The sequence below is a fragment of the Anabrus simplex genome, chromosome 5 (assembly GCF_040414725.1).
Source record: "Anabrus simplex isolate iqAnaSimp1 chromosome 5, ASM4041472v1, whole genome shotgun sequence".
NCBI classification, from domain to species: domain Eukaryota; kingdom Metazoa; phylum Arthropoda; class Insecta; order Orthoptera; family Tettigoniidae; genus Anabrus; species Anabrus simplex.
Window position 1 is genome coordinate 298,967,467 of NC_090269.1, and position 15,592 is coordinate 298,983,058.

Below are 15,592 nucleotides of genomic sequence, written 5' to 3' on the forward strand. Positions count from 1 at the left end.
TATTCTTCTGTATTATACTCCTCAAGAACCTCATTTCGGCTGCCTGTATTCGACTCTCATCCTTCTTTGTCATTGTCCAAGTTTCTGCTCTGTAAGTTGTAATGGGTACATAATACATCCTGTATATAGTTTCCTTTGCTTCCATTAGCACATCTTTGACCCATAACATGTTTCTTACACTATGATAAGACACAGCTTCCAGCTTGAATCCTCTTACTAATTTCAGCATCCAGTCATGCATTCTCCATTAATTCACTCCCCAGGTATTTGAACGTCTCCGCTACTTCCAGGGGCTTGTCTGCAAGTCTAATCTGAACTTAAGCTTATTTTCCCCCTCTAGTCAAAACAAGACTTTTACACTTTTCTACACATATTTTCAATCCACATTCTTCCATCTTCCCATTCACCACATCCAACTGTTCTTGAACATTCATGTCCTCTTCTCCCCAAATCAGAATATCATCTGCAAATAAAATGTTCATTTCTCTTCCTCAATATGCTGCTTTTGCTGTTTTTGTGATGTCATCTATTACTATTGTAAACAGGATTGGTGATAGAACACTTCCCTGTCTCAGCCCACTAGTGATTTTGAACCAACTTGCCCTGCCAACTTGTGTTTGCATGCAACTACAACAATCCTTGTACACCATGATCATTTTTATTAATCCCTGTCCAATTCCTTTTTGCACTAGACTGTCCCAAACTTTAGTCCTGGGGACACTATCATATGCCTTTTCAATGTCAATGAATGTCATCACCATATCATTCACATACTCCCATTGTTTTTCCATTAGTTGTCTCATAATGAAAATGGGCTCTATTGTTGACCTTCCACTTCTGAAACCAAACTGATTTTCCTGTATCTGATTTTCAACCCTCAACCTTATCCTACTTTCCAGTACTCTCTCCATTATCTTAGCAACATGGAATATCAGAGTAATTCCCTTGTAGTTTTTCAATACTTTCTTATTGCCTTTTATGAAAATTGGGATGATTATTCCTTTTTAGCCAATCCTCAGGGACCTCCTTATTCTCCCACATGATCATGAGAACTTGATATGTCCACTGCAGGCCTAAAGCTCCAGCTGCCTTTATCATCTACACTGAAATTTCATCTATTCCGGCAGGTTTTCCATTCTTCATCCTTCTTACTGCCATTTCATTTTCATTCATTATAATTTCTTTATCCATTTCTTCATGAACTAATTGCCTTTCTTGGTGGTCCACTGAATGACTGTCATTATTTCTCATGTTCAGCAACTTATGAAAATACTCTCTCCATCTATTTCTTCTGGCTTTGTTAATATTATGCCATTTTCATCCTTCACAAATCTGGTGTTTACTTGATCTCTTTTTTTGTTTCTTAAGATACCTTACAATAATTTCTTGTTGCCCTGCATATCATCTCTCAATTTCTGTGTGAATAAGGCCCAGCTTTTCTTCCTCCACTACTTTCTTGGCCAAATTCTTTGCCTCTGCATATTTTCTACTTTCTTCAGTCTTGATGTTTTCCATGCCATTTTCTTTTCCTTCACTTTACCCGATCATTCCACCAGTGTCTCTTGTTGTATTTCACATTTCCTGATGTTCTACCACACACCTTTTCTGCACATCCAACCAGGGCTTCCTTAAATTTTTTCCATTCATCTTCAACATTCCCCATCTCCGTCCTGGGTACCAAGGGTGTTATTTCCCTTTGAAATTCTTCTTATGCTTTTCTCCTTCAACTTTACTTCTTTTCTCTCTTATTAATGGGGGTTTTTCAATCTTTCCCAGTTTCAGTTTTCCTATCGCAACTCTATGATCTCCACCAAAGGCTTCTTCAGGCATGGCTGTAACATCTAAAAGGTTCTTCCGGTGTTCTTTCTCGATGATTACATAATCAATCATGGTCTTTGTTCGTCTGTCTCCCCAACCATACATTGTAATCTTCTGACTGTTCTTCCTAAAACAGGTGTTTCCAACAATCATTTGGTTCCTCATGCAAAAATCCACCAACAATTTGCCTTCTGGATTTACATTTCCATATCCAAAGGGCCCTACAACATCTTCCTGTCCTTGTCTTTCCATTCAAACTTGTGAAGTATGATGGCCACTCCATTTCTTGCTTCAGGTCCTCTGTTGTAATACAGCCTGTATTCTTCTTTCAGAGGAATCTCTCCCACACCCCTCTTCTTGGTCTCACACAGTCCAAGTATGGCTATATCTTTTTCTTTCATGAAGTCAACCAGTTCTTCCATCTTTCGCATCAGTGTCAGGGCATTTACTGTTGCAATCTTGATGTAGTTTTTTTTAAATTATGTTCTTGTATCTGATGTTCACGTTTGTTTCTGATTTAATTCCTATGGCCTACTTAAGAATTTAAGCAATTTTGTTTTGGCACTTCCCTCATGGCCAAGGTTAGAATAATACTAATCTTGCCTCAGGGCACTGTATAGTCACGGGGCTTTCAGGCAGGAATCAAAACTGCTCCTCCTTAACACAAATCTAGTATTTTAATATTACCATATACATTTATGTTTGAAATAATAACAATAACTTAATTTATTAATTTGACCACCTAATCAATATAATAAATCTTGTCTTTGTTGATTTACATTGACATGTTAATTAAAATGGTGCATGTTTTGCCTTACATACAGGCATCATCAGCCATGGGTTTAACCTTAAAATAATATCAGGCACCTGATATACATATTTACAGGTCACTTGACCATCTGTCAACATTATTTTATTCAACATTATGTTTTAAAAAATACGATTTTGATCGTCATTCTTGTCATTATCTAATTCTAACCGATAGTCGGTCACCATAATTTTATAGCAATTTTACCACTTGTCTATAACAAACTGTTGCCTTACTCATTTTACTTACAATAGTAGTCTTCCAATGCCAATATTGAAAATACTTTCACCAACTGACAACTTCTCACTCATAGCAATATCTTTAAAACCAACATTGTACTAGTCTTTACCATATGTTAATTTTTTCTCTTCAAGGTTTTTTGTACATTAGTTTTATTTTATTTATATGTAAATCAGCTGCCTGATATTATTTCAAGGTTAAGCCCATGGCTGATGATGCCTGTCTGTAAGGCAAAACATGCACCATTTTAATTAACATGTCAATGTAAATCAACAAAGACAAGATTTATTGTATTGATTAGGTGGTCAAATTAATAAATTAAGTTAGTTATTATTTAAATCAAATATCATCAATACGGATCAAAAATGAAATTTATCACATGTAATACGATAAGGTTATCGAGACCAGAACAGATGTTGCACCTTACATACATAAAACTATGGGAGGTCTTGGGCTATTTTGGTCGTAATATAAGACTGGGAATTTTAAGTTTTCGTCATAAAAACCGCAGTCATTTTATTTGCACACGTTACATTTAAAAAGTCTGAATTATATCCCACTCAAACTTGACTTTTGCAGCGAGCATGCTTTCCAGCTGAGCTCAAGGTCATGAATAACCATCAATTCTGAAGTTTTTATGTTATTTTTTCTCTTTCCAATTTGATTGTGATTAGTGGCAGGCAGAATTGAATATAATGCATTCGAGAACTTTTTGAGAATCGATACCTATATTCGAAACCATATTCTCAAGTTCAACATAACCTGTAAATGTCGATACAGGCCTAATTTACACTGTACAAAATTTCCAGAAACTACTACAAACAGTACACCAGTGACCAAATTACACTGGAAGATTAAGAAAAGAAGGGATTTCGACATCATGTTGAGCGCTTTTGTGTTTAATGTGCTTTATTTTTAAAGAATTAAAAACAATTTGTGGCTGATTGTTGGTTTGGCTTAGCGTCATTGGATTTTTTTGAAGAGTTTGGCTGATCACAGTTGCTGAACTGAAAGAAGCTTTGACGGAAAACTGACAAAGTTTCCCTGGTAAAACTGAATATAAAGTATCAAGATTTTTAATTCGCGTACTGGCAATTAATGTTTGAAGCTGGCCCCGCTGTCTAACTTGCCTGCCTCTCACCCGGAAGGCCCGGATTCGACTCCCGGTCAAACGTTTTTACCTGGATATGAGGGCTGGTTCCAAGTCCATTCAGCCTACGATTACCTTTAATCGAGGAGCTATCTAATGGTGAGATGGCGACCCTGGTCTCGAGAGCCAGGAATAACGGCTGAGAGGATTCATCACACTGACCATGCGTCACCTCGTACTCTGCAGGCCTTCGGACTTAGCAGCGGTCGCTTGGCAGGCAAAAACACATTGGCACTGTAGTTTGGTTTGGTTTAAGAGTGTTTGTGAGATTATAGTTATACATATTTCAAATTGTTAACGGTTTTCATTCATTCCTGGATTTTCCGTTTTCCCATGTATAGTTTTAGTTTTTTTTTTTTTTTTTTGTTTTTTTTTTTCTCGTGGTCCCTCAAAAAATGGAGAATCAAGGTTCCACTGTATTTCAAGTGCAATTTTCCACCAAAACATTTGGTAAAATACAAAGAATGTTTGATCAAAATAATTTGCAATAAATCTACGTCCATAACGTGCGATGGGCATTTTCTGCTAGACGATGGTTTGTCGTCCATTATGGGGAACGAGTTAAGAGGAAGCTACAATTGGCTTAAATTAATTTAAACCTGGCTTAAAAAGCGTTTTTGTTTTTTCTAAAAAAACTATTTTTTTTCCAACACTGATATTATATAATACTCAAAGCTTTGAAAAGTTTCTACCACAAACATCATGGAAATACATCTAATCTTGTGCTAATGTATATCTTCCTTTTGTTGGAAATAACCACAAGTACAGAATCCTGGTGCTCAGTGAAATCTTCAGTAAACTTTAATGAAGAAAAAACTCTTTACCACTGACCTGCAGAGAAAATGATGAAAAGTAAGCATAATCTCAACTGCACTTTTTAAAGTCTCTTCTTTGTTATATACCACACTTCATCTGTGAAGTACGAACATCAACCTTCAATTTTGGAGTGATTTAATTGGAACCAGCCCTGACCCAGTTTTGACCTGCCAAGAACGTGGATTGCCCTTAATAGGATTTGGATTAACCTTGAAATCTGCGCTGAATCACTCTTTAAATGGGGTAAAATTCCTTCCTCCAAATATAACTGTAGTGCTCCTTCACTGTCAGTTCACCAACTGTATTTGGATGTGATAGAAGAGCACATCTGGGAAATCGGTCCCATTTTCTATTGGCAACACTCGCAGCCACAGAATATATAGGCTAACCAGACTTAAAGATATAAGCCTGCCTTGTCATGTGCCCCTGTAAATTTGTAAATATTAATGTATTCATATGTATTTATCTTGCATGTTTTTGCTTATGTCATACAATAAATAATCTGTGAAGTTGTATTTATACTTCTCTAACATATACCAATATAACTTTAACAAGAAAAGGAACTTCACAAACAAATTGCCGTAGGAAGATTATAAACAATAACAATAGAAAGGACGAGCAATGTTCCAATGTAAGAATAAATAAATATACTTGCAAATATAGAAGACAGGAATACTAATAGGAACACTTAACAGGATGAACAGAATAACAGGTTGGAGTAGGAAAGGAAGAAACAGAAAGAGCACAAAAGGATAAACATGAAAACACAAAAGGACAAGGACAATCTCCATATAGGTAGTCTTACACTGCCATCCTCATTTTGGTGGGCTCTCTCATTAACAATCCCAGTTCTTATAAATCCATCTCTTCTCAGCTCTCGACAAGCTCATTTCTGTTTCTCACCTTCAACAGGAAGACAGTAATTTTTTGTTATGCTTTCTTCTGATCCAAGACTTCCATAGCATGGCTAAATTTCTGTCAAGATGGCCCCTCAATGGGTGTTTATGTTCACCCTGTTGATGAAGCTAGGAAGCCAAAATTAACTCACTGGTGACTGAAATGAAATGGATTCCAAAGAAATGGGACTGATGAGGAAAAAGTTTATCTAAGTGAGGATGGTAGTTCATAGAGATTGTACTTGTCTACTGTTTCTCCCTCTTCTCAGACTGACCTGTCATCGAGTAACTTTCTTCAGCTAATCTCAGCAATATTTCTACTGGAACCACCCACAGGCTCATTTTCGTTTTGGTCAGGGTTTTAAGGCTGGATGCCTTTCCTGATGTCACATGATTTCTGAGATGAGTTTCTCAGCCCAGGATCAACCAGAATTTGAACCTCAGCTCTCTGGGTGGGAAACTAGCAGCTGAGTCACTGAGCTAACCATCTAACCAAGTGTCATTACGTTTAATCCCACTATGTGTTCCTATACATATTCCCAGGTTTCTATATACAGTATTACCCCTCTTTTACACTTCTCAAGGGACCTAGGAATATTGGTGTAAAAGGGGGGAAAGTGTAAATCGTGGGAAACAAATTGTAAAGGTATATATAAAAATGCTCTGGAAAAGGAGGTAAATGTTACACAAATGCATATTATTAATTTATAGAGTATTTCAATCTCAATTGATTTACTGTACTTACCTCATATAAAGGTACATGTAAGTTAATTACTTGACTGTATTAACTGTTGACCACACTACCTTTTAATCTGCTCATCCTTTGCCCAGGTGAATGTTACGGGTAGATGGTTAAAATTTTGTGTAATATTTTCTTTTAATATTACAGTAGTTACTTTCTTAGAATACATACATACATTATCATTATAGACTGTTATGCCTTTCAGCGTACAGTCTGCAAGCCTCTGTGAATTTACTAAACGTCGCCACAATCCTCGATTTGCAACTAGTGTTGTGGCCTCATTTAGTTCTACACCTCTTATCTTTAAATTGTTAGAAACTGAGTCTAACCATCGTCGTCTTGGTCTACCTCTACTTCTCTTACCCTCCATAGCAGAGTCCATTATTCTCCTAGGTAACCTATCCTCCTCCATTCGCCTCACATGACCCCACCACCGAACCCGGTTTATGCGTACAGCTTCATCCATCGAGTTCATTCCTAAATTAGCCTTCATCTCCTCATTCCGAGTACACTCCTGCCACTGTTCCCACCTGTTTGTACCAGCAATCATTCTTGCTACTTTCATGTCTGTTACTTCTAACTTATGAATAAGATATCCTGAGTCCACCCAGCTTTCGCTCCTGTAAAGCAAAGTTGGTCTGAAAACAGATCGATGTTAAGATAGTTTCGTCTGGGAGCTGACTTCCTTCTTACAGAATACTGTTGATCGCAGCTGCGAGCTCACTGCATTAGCTTTACGACACCTTGATTCAATCTCACTTACTATATTACCATCCTGGGAGAACACACAACCTAAATACTTCAAATTATCGACCTGTTCTAACTTTGTATCACCAATCTGACATTCAGTCTGTTGAATTTCTTACCTACTGACATCAATTTAGTCTTCGAGAGGCAAATTTTCATACCATACTCATTGCACCTATTTTCAAGTTCCAAGATATTAGACTGTAGGCTTTCGGCACAATCTGCTATTAAGACCAAGTCGTCAGCATAGGCCAGACTGCTTACTACATTTCCACCTAACTAAATTCCTCCCTGTCATTTTATACCTTTCAGCAGATGGTCCATGTAAACTACGAACATCAAAGGTGAAAGATTGCAGCCTTGTCTAACCCCTGTAAGTACCCTGAACCAAGAACTCATTCTACCATCAATTCTCACTGACGCCCAATTGTCAACATAAATGCCTTTGATTGCTTTTAATAATCTGCCTTTAATTCCATAGTCCCCCAGTATAGTAAACATCTTTTCCCTCGGTACCCTGTCATATGCTTTTTTCTAGATCTACGAAATATAAACACAATGGCCTATTCCTCTCGTAGCATTTTTCAATTACCTGGCGCATACTGAAAATCTGATCCTGACAGCCTCTCTGTGGTCTGAAACCACACTGGTTTTCATCCAGCTTCCTCTCAATGACTGATCGCTCCCTCCCTTCCAAGATGCCAGTGAATACTTTGCCTGGTATACTAATCAATGAGATACCTCGATAGTTGTTGCAATCTTTCCTGTTCCCTTGCTTATAGATAGGTGCAATTACGGCTTTTGTCCAATCTGAAGGTACCTTACCAACACTCCATGCTAATTTTACTACTCTGTGAAGCCATTTCATCCCTGCCTTCCCACTATACTTCACCATTTCAGGACTAATTTCATCTATTCCTGCTGCCTTATGACACTGGAGTTTATTTACCATCCTTTCCACTTCCTCAAGCATAATTACACCAACATCATTTTCCTCCTCCCCATGAGCTTGGCTGTTCACACCGCCACCAGGATGATTTCCTTTTACATTGAGAAGATGTTCAAAATATTCTCTCCACCTCTCCAGTGATTCCCTGGGATCTATTATGAGTTCACCTGAATTACTCAAAACACTGTTCATTTCCTTTTTCCCTCCCTTCCTAAGATTCTTTATGACTGTCCAGAAAGGTATCCCTGCTGCTTGACCTAGCCTTTCCAGGTTGTTACCAAAATCTTCCCATGACTTCTTTTTGGATTCAACAACTATTTGTTTCGCTCTGTTTCTTTCATCAACATACAACTCCCTGTCTGCCTCGGACCTTGTTTGGAGCCATTTTTGATAAGCCTTCTTTTTACGTTTACAAGCTGCTCTCACTTCATCATTCCACCAAGATGTTCGCCTTTTCCCATCTTTATACACAGTTGTTCCTAGGCATTCCCTTGCTGTTTCTACTACAGCATCCCTGTATGCCACCCATTCACTTTCTATACCCTGAACCTGCTTACTGTCTACTGTTCGAAACTTCTCACTAATCATATCCATGTACTTCTGTTTAATTTCCTCGTCCTGCACATTTTCTACCCTTATTCGTTTGCAGACAGATTTCACTTTATCTACCCTAGGCCTAGAGATACTTAGTTCACTACATATCAGATAGTGGTCTGTATCATCGAAAAATCCCCGGAAAACTTGTACATTCCTAACAGATTTCCTGAATTCAAAGTCTGTTAAGATATAGTCTATTATAGATCTGGTACCCCTAGCCTCCCATGTGTAGCGGTGAATAGCCTTATGCTTGAAGAATGTATTCGTAACAGCTAAACCCATACTAGCACAGAAGTCCAGCAAACGCTTCCCATTCCCATTAGCTTCCATATCTTCCCCACATTTACCAATCACCCTTTCGTATCCTTCAGTTCTATTCCCAACTATCGCATTGAAATCACCCATTAGCACTATTCTATCCTTGCTATGCACCCTGACAATGTCACTCAATGCTTCATAAAACTTGTCAACTTCATCCTCATCTGCACCCTCACATGGTGAATACACAGACACAATTCTAGGCCTAATTCCTCCAACTGACAAATCTACCCACATCATTCGCTCATTTACGTGCCTAACAGAAACTATGTTGCGTGCAATGGTATTCCTGATAAAGAGCCCTACCCCTGACTCTGCCCTTCCCCTTCTAACACCCGTCAAGTACACTTTATAATCTCCTATCTTTCCTTGTTATCTCCCCTTACCCGAATATCACTTACTCCTACACATCCAGATGCATCCTCTTTGCTGACTCAGCCAGTTCTACTTCCTTTCTTGCATAAGCCCCATTAATATTGATAGCTCCCCATCGAATTCCATTTCGTTTGCCAAGTCGTTTCTTAGAATGGCTATAGAATTATCTAAGATGCAATATTTTCTCTGAATGAAACATTTTAATTGCTACTATTGAACCTGTATTTACAACATTAACACAAATTTATTCCAGATGGAAAACTACACAATCACAGCTTCCTACCAAAATAGTCCAGAATCTATCTCTGTTTACACTCCTTATTTCTTATGACCTCTATTTGTTCTTCAAGCTCATAAAGGTTATGATAATTATTCTCACCCCCTCTACAGATGACAGGTACCTGCGTAAAACATCCACTGCTGCACTTGTATCAGAACTAGTAGGCATCACTTCACTGTCTTCCTCTGCTTCTTCACTGTCACTGGTGGGAGACTCAGCTGCTGTTTGCTCAGAAACCAACTCCTCCACACTTCTTTCCTCTGCAGTGATCACAGAATCATCTACCCGAAGAAAATTTTCACTAGTGCAGCCTGACTGCAATATTCTCTGTACATCAGGTAGCAGGTCTTCTTCTTATTCTTCTTCTTCTTCTGGCAGCTGAAATTCGGCATGATTCTTGAAAAATCCTGCCTTTAAGAAACAATTTGAGACAGTAGTCTGCTTCGTGACTTTTCAAGACTTTGCAATGAAGTGAAGTGCCAGAGTCTTGCTGGGCAACACACTGAAAAACAGTTCAGTTTCATCTACGTTAAAAATGTTCCTGGGTTCATAATCCTTAGTCAGCTCCTGCAATCTTCTATCGATCCATTCTTCCACAGTTTCATCACTAACTGCATTAGATTCCCCACATACAGTTTTATAGGTTAGGTTATACCTTTTCCTAAGCCATTTCCATTGGACGCGCTGAAATTTTCAATGCCAAGAATATTTGCCACTTTACGCGCCTTTTCCCTTAAGAGTACACCATCAATTGGAATGCCGGCGGCTCTTTAAGATTCAAACCAACTTTTTTACCATTTTTTCCATTTTCTCGTATTTGCAATATGACGCATACTTCCTTTTTTTTGGAGTTCGGTCCGCATTCTGAAGCACTTGATGTAATGCTTCCTCAGCTTTTCACAATTGTATTCAGCGTGGATACAGGAAGTTGCAATTAGCGTGCCAATGGAACACGTGTTCCGCGGTACGAATCAACCTTCTCTAATATTCTCATACATAGTGAAGGTTTTTCTTTCCTTCTTTTTTTTCCATTATTAGCAGGAAAACGATAATGCAATAACAAAGAAGGATTAACAAATACACACGACGGGAAAGGAAGATCACGGCAATTCACTTTGACAGCATGACTCGCATAACAAGAACAAAAAACGTAATAAATAACAAAAATAAATGCGACGAATCAGCAACAATAACTTTAACAACTCCAACGACAAACGCAACTGTTAAACAATAACCGTGAAATAACAAGCTCGGACAAGACTGAATCACTTGATAACGTCTCCTTCTTGTGGCTTATGCTGTGCTTAGCAATAGAGCAAACATCTGATATCTCCTTGTCCTTCTCCTTTGCAATTTTGTTCATTCAACTCGTCGGATTTCTTCTTCTTCTTGAAAGATTAATGGGCACTTTATTGTTGTCGGATTTGAAAATAAGGTTAAGGACGTTGCGGAAAACATATGATATCAAAGAATGCACTGTGTCGGTTACGCGGAAGTTCAATACTGAGAGTTCTAAGAGTTATTATAGACCATGGTTGTTTGATTTGGTCGTCATGCCATGGTTACTCCGTTTTAGGTTAGTTGCTATGCCATTTTAGCTCAATTTCTTTCCTCTTGAACAGCCCGACGTGGTGTAAATGGCGGGAAGCCTAAAATGTCGCAAACGTAAATTTGAGGATTTTAATACGTTGTGAGCATAGGAAATCTCAGGGGACCAACAAAAAATGTTGTAAAAGACAGGAAAACATAAAAGCCGGGAGCATAAATGCGGGGCAATACTATATGACTTGCCGCTTGTTGGTTCCTACCCATTACTTACTTATCAGCAGACTTTCCTTTTGGCTTATTGTTGCAAGATTTTACATTTTCTATAATCTTATAATATGAATCCATACTTTCATAAGATGTCATTCAATTTATTTATTTCCTCTCCAGCTTGATGATTTCACCACAAACCTTCAGAGATATCTAGAATTCAATACTAGCTGTATGTATTCATATCTACCCGTTGGTCCATTTCATAATATGGGTTGGGGATAAGGTGAGATCAAATTGTAAGTTTTTAAGGCCAGATGCCCTTCTTGTCGTCAACCTCAGTTGAGGAGCTAATGAAAATGAAATGAATGATAGTGAATGAAACTGGGGAAGGAGGTGGAAGGAATCAGCTGTGGTCCATGAATAGGAACAGTTCCAGTATTTTGCCGGAAGTGAAAATGGGAAAAGGACAGCTGATAGTGGGGTTCAAATCAACTCATCTCCAGAATACAGAGCCTGGCGTCATAGCTATAGCACGTTAACACACATGGCCACTCCACTCAGTCAGTTAAACACTTGCTATCAACTTGAAATATACTCAACTCACCCCATTGACTTCTGCTAGTCCCCTGATCTGCATCGCATCAGCCATAGTGAGGAGACCTTGCAACTGTTCTTGATATATGTTGACTTCTCCACTGTACATGAACGTCACCAAAGCACACAAGTCAGTAAAGTTTGTACCCGGGAGGACTATCACTGGATGCTGTGTTGGGTGGAGGAGCTAAAATCAAACACAATCATACAAAATCAAATTAACTTGACTATAAAAAGTCACCTATAATGTTTAGACTGATGCTTTCATGGCCCAGATTAACAGATATGATATCTTTTGGGTTTATGCCTTACGAGAAAGAAAAACTGCAGGGAACTTTTACACATTTTACGAAGACTTTGCTCTGTATCCTTGGAATAGAAATTTACCAACCAAGACTGTGACTGTTCTAGCAAGGTGAAAGGTTCGAAATCAATTTGAATGTTGCTCCATTGAGGAAATTAGACATCAGAAGGTGGACTATAATATATTAAACAGTCAAAAATACACCGTTACCGGCACACTAGTACTCTCGACAGATGGCAGTAAGCGACACGCTTAGCTCTGGCTGAATGGGGAATCTCCAAACAGAGAGCCATTAACACTTACCTGGCTTATTTCAAGCAGTAAGAGGCAATTGACTTCAGTCGTGCATGCATCACGAGTTTTGAAATTAGCTTTTTATGATTTAGAGTGTTATTTTGTGACCTGGCGAGTAAGAGAGTCAATGAGAAAGAGATTATTCGATTTTTAACTACACAGATGTAGATGAAAGTGTCTTTTCGTCTGAAGATCAAAGGATCGAAATTCAAATGGTGGGTCTTCTAAGTGAAAGTGCAGTGCGGCCCCGCGGTGTAGGTGGCAACGCGTCCGCCTGTCACCTGGTGGAGGTTTGTTTCCCAGCCGGGTCAGGAATTTTTAATTATAAATGATTAATATCCCTGGCCTGGAGACTAGGTGTTTGTATCGTCCTTAACATTCCTATCCTCACATTCAACACTTTACACTTCCGGAATTACAACTACACGCAGGTTCATAACATATGGTGCAAGTAGTGGCAAAAGATCTTTAGAGGTCGACGCCACGAACAAATAGCATTTAAAAAAATTTTCAAAAGTGAAAGTGCATCTCAAGTGCCTCAGAGAACGGAACAGCTGGTGAATGTACTGATATGAGCAATTTAGACCCACGATGTTCGTCCACTACCATTCCAATATCTAATATAAATGGAGGACCAATTTTACTCTCATTATTTGACATGGAAACCAAGCCTATAGAATATTTTCCCCTATTATCAGATATATTTTAAAAAGAGTAATTCAGGGAAACAAATTGCGCTGAAATGCAACCATAAAATATAAAAAAATTTGGTAATTTCCTATCCACCACTGCGACGAAGTACATCCAATATTCCATGTAAAAGGTAAATCACTTATATTATGTTCATATGCATGTTTGTAACTAGAGATAAATGGGTTTGGAAGAATTTTAATATGTCATATTTTCAGTCCACATACAGACATAATACGCTTGCACCCGTGAAGGGGTAGGTTTAAACTCTCTTTTGTCACCAGATGGCTCACTGTGCACTCTTATACTCTGAGAAGAAATTCACTTTGTTATTTTTGCTCCAGTGTCTGATTTTTCCACATGTGTGACTTAGCAAGTGACGGTAACAAAGTCGTCAGACTAATAAAAGAGAAGGTAAGGGAACATACCTAAATTATATATAGAATGAAGAGCAATGAAAGATGAAGACAGAAAGGATGGGAAACAAGATTGTTGACCCTCGTGAGCCAACAGTTCTTGAAATACTTCAGACACAGACGAGAACCAGAGACGAGAGGCAATGGAAAAATCAATCGAAGGAAACAGTGACAGCCGAAGACCCAGGGGATGTGTACCATTGCAAAGAGCAGACAAACTCAAGAGCCTGATCGGAGAACGGCTGCAAGATACAATCTACCATTCTCAAGATAGCGAATTCTGGAGAACTGTGAACGTGCTTTTGCATTATGATGTCACCACACCCTTACTTAGGCTTAGATCCTGTCACCATCTGGAAACGTCATCTGCAGCTCACAAAAAACTCTCCTTGAATGTACTGGTCAGATTTTATCATCCCGTCGACTGGTACGAAGGGTCCTGGTTCTTCATTAATGAAACATCTCCAAAACATCATTTTGAAGGGGTGTTTTATGGTCCATTGCAAATGTGCTGAAGTTGTGTTTCATTCTTCGTTCAGCGCACATATTGAACCCTCTGCCCCTGCTCTTCCAAGTGACTCATCAGAGAAAACAACTTTCTTCCAATGTTTCATTGTTCAATCCTGATTAATATATGCCCACGAGGGATATTTCCCCTGTTAGAAAGTGTTTCTCTAAAAATCTGCAAGTTTTTCTTCCAGCAGCCAGAAGTCTATGAAGAACAAATGTGCAGATTCTCTTCCCTTTCCCCCAATTTGCGAATCAAGTCCCAAGCAGTGAGCCTGGGATTTAATTTGCTTCTTCTGAGAAGAAAATGTTCATCAGTTGGTTTGGTTCTATTTTTTCTGCCACAGTTTCCCTTTCTCTTCAGTGAAACTCACCAGACCAGTTTGCGCAGTTAAATAATATTTCTATTTAAAGTGCTGGCACCAAATTTAGTAGTTAACTCTCATTATGCTTAATTATGAGATAACGCTACTCTATAATGCTACAATCACATTACGCTTCCTGGGAGCCGTATACACTGAAGACATAAGTATTATTAACCCTTTTAATGCCAGGCAAATATATAAAGGTAAGGTCTAAGAGTGTCAGGCTGTTTTAATGGAAAAGGTAGGCTTTCGGAAAAAAAAAAAAAAAAGAATGTAGCCTAACTCCTCTGTTTTTAAAGATATGAAGCGAAACTTAATCAGGAAGTGCAAAACATAATCATCTAAATTAAGGATAACTTTCAGATCATGATTAAATTTATTCCTCAAGTTATTAATTAAAATAATTAATTTATGAAGTTAAATAATTTATTAAGGAAAATAAAATTGGAAAATTTGGTAATTCCTATTGCCACATGCGTATAAATGGAGTAAAAACGAACACTAGAGGGCACACATCTAAAAATATTTTCAGGGGTGTCAAAAATCCAAAATGAATTACCTGCACGGAATGTGACTGTACATAACCAAGCAACTGACAGTAATAATGTTGATGCTAATAGTGACTGGGAAGAAAGAAATCTTGACCAGGACAATCCTGCAAAGGCTCCACAGCATTTTCTGGACTCGTTAGTTTTTTAATTTCCTCTTCTCTTACACTTAGATGCCATGCTTTTATGAGTCACACGTAAAGAAGTCAAGGAACTTGAAACATAGCTCGAGATTATCGACAGAAAACAAGAGAATGTTATCAGAAAACTGTAGCTTGAACTCTCTTTAATGGTCATACATAAAGATTAGGTTCCATTTTTGGTCTAGAAGCCACCCAAAGAATTTAAATTAAAAAAAAGAAGGGTCTCTCAGAGCGACA

At 38.3% G+C, this 15,592-nt stretch overlaps 1 protein-coding gene across 4 annotated transcripts in view; it reads right to left on the reverse strand.

Moving 5' to 3' along the window:
* Window positions 1-15,592, reverse strand: part of LOC136874008 (protein abrupt) — a 213,556-nt gene that overhangs the window by 149,492 nt on the left and 48,472 nt on the right. For all 4 annotated transcript variants that reach the window (XM_067147459.2, XM_067147460.2, XM_067147461.2 and 1 more), the window contains exon 3: window positions 12,099-12,275. In XM_067147459.2, coding sequence (XP_067003560.2) covers window positions 12,099-12,275 — 177 coding nt within the window. The remainder of the gene's footprint in view (window positions 1-12,098; window positions 12,276-15,592) is intronic.